This window comes from Fulmarus glacialis, unplaced genomic scaffold, assembly GCF_000690835.1.
Source record: "Fulmarus glacialis isolate BGI_N327 unplaced genomic scaffold, ASM69083v1 scaffold10581, whole genome shotgun sequence".
NCBI lineage: Eukaryota > Metazoa > Chordata > Aves > Procellariiformes > Procellariidae > Fulmarus > Fulmarus glacialis.
In genome coordinates this window covers 71,435-77,547 of record NW_009190887.1, presented here as the reverse complement: position 1 = coordinate 77,547, position 6,113 = coordinate 71,435, and the positions used below count along the sequence as shown (strand labels likewise).

At 45.3% G+C, this 6,113-nt stretch overlaps 1 protein-coding gene across 1 annotated transcript in view; it reads right to left on the bottom strand.

Moving 5' to 3' along the window:
- Positions 1-2,475: 2,475 nt before the first annotated feature.
- The window catches only part of TLR4 (toll-like receptor 4), a 4,670-nt gene continuing 1,032 nt past the window's right edge, over positions 2,476-6,113 (bottom strand). Inside the window, 3 exon segments of the mRNA XM_009586474.1 lie at positions 2,476-4,735; positions 6,025-6,105; positions 6,107-6,113. The exon segment at positions 6,107-6,113 is cut by the window's right edge and continues 106 nt beyond it. Coding sequence (XP_009584769.1) covers positions 2,476-4,735; positions 6,025-6,105; positions 6,107-6,113 — 2,348 coding nt within the window.

Below are 6,113 nucleotides of genomic sequence, written 5' to 3'. Positions count from 1 at the left end.
CACGAATCCATCTCTACTGTGGAGATTTTGAATAGGAAGAGAAGAAGAAGAAGAAGTGACTGGTTTCTTTTAAAATTGTACAGGTGGGAGCCTCCTCTCAGCATCATCCCAGCTCTCCTCCTAAAGCTGCTTTGATATTCAACAAACACTCGCTTTTTAAACGATACTGTCCTAAACCCTTATTATAATGCCCAGAACCTCTTGCAGGCTTTCTGAAACTCATTATTATAATTACAATCAAGAATCATAAGAGTTTCTGCTTTGTGCCAGAAATACATATACCCTGAATTGTTTGTAGAGGAGCCACAAAGACCGAGGGAGAGATGCCGCTTCAGTGCTGCTCAATTCAGGAGCAGTAACACCCACCCCATTTAATTTTTCCTCTTTCGTTTTCCAGTTTAACTTGTAGCGGCTGAAATCCGGGCTAATATTTGCTTTGTCCTCTGTGTTCTCCTTTGGCCGCAATCCAGGGAACCTGGAGCTGTGCCCTGCTTTACTGCACCCCCTCCCCAGCTCCAGCAGCCCCTGCCCCCGGGTGAGGAGGCAGGTCTGCTGGCAAGATGCAGCGCTCAGGACCCGTCAATCACAGCAGAGGTAAGGAGCACCCCGCTTTGGAAACTGCTGCAACAGGACTTAGCAGATGCAAAACAAACTTGCTGGGCAAGCGAACACAGCACTGAGCTTGGTTTTATTAAAGCTTCGTCTCATGGGTCATAAAAAACCTTAGAGAGGGCTGTGGGGTTTTTGGTAGTGTTATCCCAATATACTAGTGACACAGCACATAGAGAGGGAATCGTGATTCAGCTTTTGCCAGCACAAGCCCTGGAGCTAGCTCTCCCTCTTTTACAAATAGTGTCTGATGTCGATCTCATTTATCACTGGCTTCCACGGAGATGTCGCTGACTGGTGCTGAGAAAAGTGAGATGGATCAGGCCCTTTCTTCTGAATAAATATCAGATCTGATTCACCACTCAATTGCTTCTGTTTTATCTCTGTAGAACGTCATTGATTATAGAAGGATTTGCAAGTTTAAAACTAGACTAATTCAGTGATTAATCCCAACCAAAGCCTTCCGTAAATAGAGAGCAATACTCCAGCAGCGTTCGATATCCGACACATCAACGGAGTGCTCTGCAATATGATTCCATGGCATTTAGACTTTCCTTCCCTTTATTCAGGGCAGTGCCGCGATACATTTAGTTTATCTAACCCAGACTTTGCTCCTCTCTCTCTTCTCCCTGCAAAATGTCAGAGACGTTCTCAGTGAAACAAAGGCAAAACTCTCCCGAGCAGTGACTGTCCTGTTCAACATAGCAGCCGAACCCTTGGAAAGGCTGACCACACATGTCGAGATGCCCGCTGGGACCAGAGGCTGCCACAGCGTGATGGGGGGAAGGAAGAGGGACTCTCAGCCTCATCGCTAGGTCCGAACATACCTAAAGCCCATTTCAAGCCACGGGCTGAAGGCTCCTACAGCACCTTCCAACAGTGAATTAAGGCTGGCCTGGAGAGTGGAAAAGCTTATTCTAGAACTCGCTGGCTGTAAACATCAAAACACTTTGCTCAGGCTCAATCTTGCATATAGGGCAGTCCGACACAGTATATCCAGAAACACTGGATGAGGAGAAGCAGTTGGAGCAAACAAATACCTCGATTTTAAAGGTATCAAGCATTTCTGCAGCTACTTCTGATCCCACTGATCTTTGGATACCACAAGAAAAACTCAGACCACTCTCTCACATGCTATATAATCTGGATATAAATAGGAGTTCCAGGTGATGGAAATATTTGGGGATTTCAATGTTTGGTCTTGATCTGAAGAAAACTGAAATAAACATGTTGGGGAAATTTCTCACCAGTGGCAACCTCCTCCCACACTGGTGACATAACTGCTCAGCTTCACTGAGTAGCTGCCAGGTGGTCTGTGGCTGTAGGGCACCCCATTTCCCTCTGTAGGGTTCTTCCCTTGAGTCATGGTGCCTAAGGGGGCAGACCCAAGACTTTCAGGATCCAAATCTTGTTTCTGTTTCCCACCCATTTTTACAGCCAAGAATCCTGTACCTTTGCTCGCCCCTGGAGATCCTGGGGTCCACTCAAAGCAACAGACTCTGACACTGGGTAAATGGCCCCAGGACCCAAATCCAGTTTCAGAGGCAGACAAATGACGGTAAGAGCAGTCCATCTATTCGCCAACCCACCAGACCTGCGTGGATTGCTACAGTTGACAGCTTTGGTTGACAGCTACAGACAAACATGGAGCTGAGGCATGTGGAGATCTTCTAGCTGTTGTCACTCCTTAGCTTGCAAGTTCCCTTGAGAAAGGACAACCAGCAAGGCAGGTATTTCTGTAGTGTTTTTACAGTGCCTCCATCCACTTCCTCCAAATCTGAACAGCTACAGAAGAACCAACTTCTGAGTACCAGCCATCAGCCAAGGCCAGGATGGGAGACAGGACAGAAGTGATCCCTCTTTCTCTTACATAAGCTTTACCTCCTCGTGATTCCATTTTTTGCCTTCTAGCAGGACTCCTGTCAGCTGCCTCCAGAAGATGTGCCTGCTTATTTCCTTGTTTTTCCACTCCAGATATGTGTTCCTTCTCAGGTATCGGGACAGCCCCAGCCTCTGCCTCAGCAAGGCTTTATTCACTTCTTCTAGTACAATCATGATGACTCCAGCCTTTCCTTCAACAAGCTGCCAGGACTGGGCAATGTCAAACTCAAAGCTACACCACTTGCTCTCCAGAAAGTCAGTAGAGATGACCGCGATGACATTTCTGCTACTCAGAAAACCTTCTTGGATTATATTGGTGACAATGGGTACCCCTGGTAGGAAATCCCTGTAGTAAAGACAAAGCTGGAAGGGAGGTGTTCCTCCTTCTAAGGGTTCCACCAGCTCTTTCATCACCCATTCTTGGTCTTTGCTGGAGTGGATAACAAATGCATCATAGGTGTCACCCCTTTCTGCAGAGTGTTTACACCCACTGAGCAGCACCAATGAGTAGTATAGCTGGAAGTAGTACTTGTAAATCAGGAAAAGGAACACCACTGCAGCAAGCAACATGATCACTGAGAATGCCACTGTGCTTGCATTGAGTTGGCAGGAGGACAGATCAAAACTTGACAGGCTTACGTTCTTCACGTAGGCAGGCGTGTGGCATATCATCAGCTCCTTGTTCTGCAGTAGCTCCTGCTTTTCCTTGACCCATTTTAGAAAGTTCAGGTATACACAAGAGCATTCAAACAGGTTTTGAGAGATGTCTAACAGGACCAGACTATCAGGCAGGATTTCCAGGGCTGAGTCCAACAGAACACTCAGCTGGTTGTTGCTGAAATCTAGGGCTGTGAGGGCTTGGAGAGGCTTGTAGACTACTGGATCAAAGCTCAGTAGCTTATTGTTGCTGATGTTTAGCTCTTTTAGTTCAGAGAGGGCATCAAATGTACTTCGATCCACCTGTACTAATTTGCAACTTGAAATATCCAAGGTGTGGAGGTGACTTAGGTTTTTGAAGTTGTTGGCCAGTTTATTGTTCTCAAAGGAGTTGCCTGCCATCTTGAGCACTTGCAAAGAGTTCAAGCCACAAAATGTACATTGGGATTTAACATGAGTTCTGGTATGGGAAATATCGAGGTAAATGAGTTTCTGAAGGGATAGAAAGACGGGGTAGGAGCCAGGAGCAAATAACTTTGTGTGCTGAAGGTCCAAATATAACAAATTCTTCACGTTAGTGAAATCTCCAGTCACACTGATGTCAGAATTGAAGCTTAGGTTCAAGTGTTTCAAATTTGGACACCTGTGAAACTGAGGGGAACAGCAGCGAGTGAAAGAGAGGTGATTCTCACTCAAATCTATGACCTCCAGGTTACTTAAACTGTCGAATTTCTGCCGGAAGCTATTGAGGTGTTTGCTCTTGGTAATACGAAGCACTCTTAGCTCCTTGAAAAGAGACAGCTTCACAGCAGGCACTTCCTTAAACTTGCATTTCTTGCATTCCAGCTGTTTCACTTGAGAGAACATAGGAACCTCTGACACCTCTTCAAGTTGGAGGTCCACCAAGCGAATACTGGAGACATTGCCTATGCAGTTAAAAAGAGTGTCTGTGTTATTCTCAAATTCCCTGAAACAGATTAAGACAAACTCTTGCATTCGTACCTGACACAGTCCACTCAAGAGTCCACTCTGAAAGTTTACCAATTTCTGACTGTCGCTAAATTCTCCAACTATTAGTCTGTTGACCTGTAAACCAGTCAGGCCTTGAAGAGAAGTGTGCATCACATTGAAGTTCTGAAAAGAGGACCTTAGAACCAGCTCACTAAGGTGAAGCTTTGCAAAGGACCCTGGCTCTATGTATTTTATATCATTCAAGGAAAGCACCAGTGTGAGGTTGAGCCTGCTCGCTTCCCTTAGGGCATCAAGGTCTCCTTTGGAGATATATGTGATCTTATTGGAGAGAAAGCTCAGGTGCCTGAGGCTGGTCAGGTTGGTGAAATACTTGGGAAGCTTCAATGAAGCAATGTTGTTGTGGCCCAAATTCAGCTCCTGCAGGTTATGCAAGTGTCCAATGGGTAAGTCAGTCAGAGAGGCTATGTTGGTTTCCACCAATACTAGCTTTTTCAGAGATGTTAAGCCATAGAAGGCTGCTGTCCCCAGGTACTGGAGGGAATTGGCAGTTAAAATTAAGGTGGAAAGTTTATGAAGATTCTTAAAAGAGTTATCTTCTATTGTTTGGAGGTGGCACCTGTTGGGCAGGAAAAGAGAGTAAATGTGCATGAAACACTGTCCCTTTCATTACATGTTCACTAACGCTACTGCACTAAGTGCTGGTGCAACATTCTCAGGCTCAACCTCACGCTGGAAGTTGGTTTGGCTTTACTGTGCAGGGCAGAGCCAGCACTCCTGAAAGTGCAAAGGGAACCCTTCCTCAGCAGGAGACCTTCTTTTACCTCCTCCTTCCTCTCTAAATCTGAAGTTCAATTGCGAAACAAGAGACCCTGAGCCACAGCGAAGGTCAAAAAATTCATGCAGGCAGCAAGAAAGAAGCATTTTAGCTTTCTGCTTAGGCCAAAGTAACATTGTAAGGACCGTAATTGATGGCAGAGCCAACCAGATACAGCACTCCCTTACACTTTGCACCCTCACAGCCTTCAGACTGTCGCTTCAGCCCCATCCGGGCAGTCCCACTGGCACCAGCATGGGCAAAGCTCACAACTCTGTCACCAGTTTTGCTGATGATATCTGAGAGGGAACAGACCCCAGGCCATGATGGCTCTGAATGAGAAAAGGGAGAGGGAAAAAGAGGGTGGCTACCTAAAGGTGGTTTCACATGGGAAGATCCAAAATTTGAGACCCAAATTCATTCCACAATGAATTCAAGCAAAATTAGCTTTATAATCCAGCCAGTGCCTTATAGCAAACCTGCTCTGCCACTCAGCCACTTTGGAGCTGTAACTGTGATGGGACTGAGTGACATTTTCCAGTGAAACAATTTACCCAGAGAAACTGTTGTCTCAAGTCAATGGAAATTATATATCAATTCAAATTTGCTAATAAGCCTCCCCCATCTCCTCCCCCAGATATGTGAGGAGAAGGGAAAAGAGAATATGTTGATATTTTAAAACAGCCTTCTAGAAAATGAATGTACCTTCATTTTATTTTTTTTTACACTGTGATTAGAAAAACAGCTCACCCAAGATGTTCCATTTCAGAGTTTTTGTAACAATGAAAAGTCTGACATTTTTCTTGTTCAGAGAGAAGTAAAACATCTTCCTCCTCCTTCTCACATCCCAACCTACAAGATCAGACTGACAGCCTCAGCTCTGCACAGAGGGTGTGCACTGTGTAACTGGACTAAAAGCTGCACATCACTTGACCATGGAGATGTGCAGAGAGACAGACACAAGGATAAAATCACAAGCAAAAAAAAAAAAAAAAAAAACAGCCAAGACCAACAGACCCCAAAATAAGCAACCACGGTGGCCCAGCTGGTGAAGCAAGATTAACCAGTATCCACATAAAAGAACTCATTACCTTGTAAGATCCAGAAGCTGCAGTTCAGGGACTGATGAAAAATAATCTGACCCCAGTGATTTCAGATTGCTGAAACTGAAAGTTCTGGG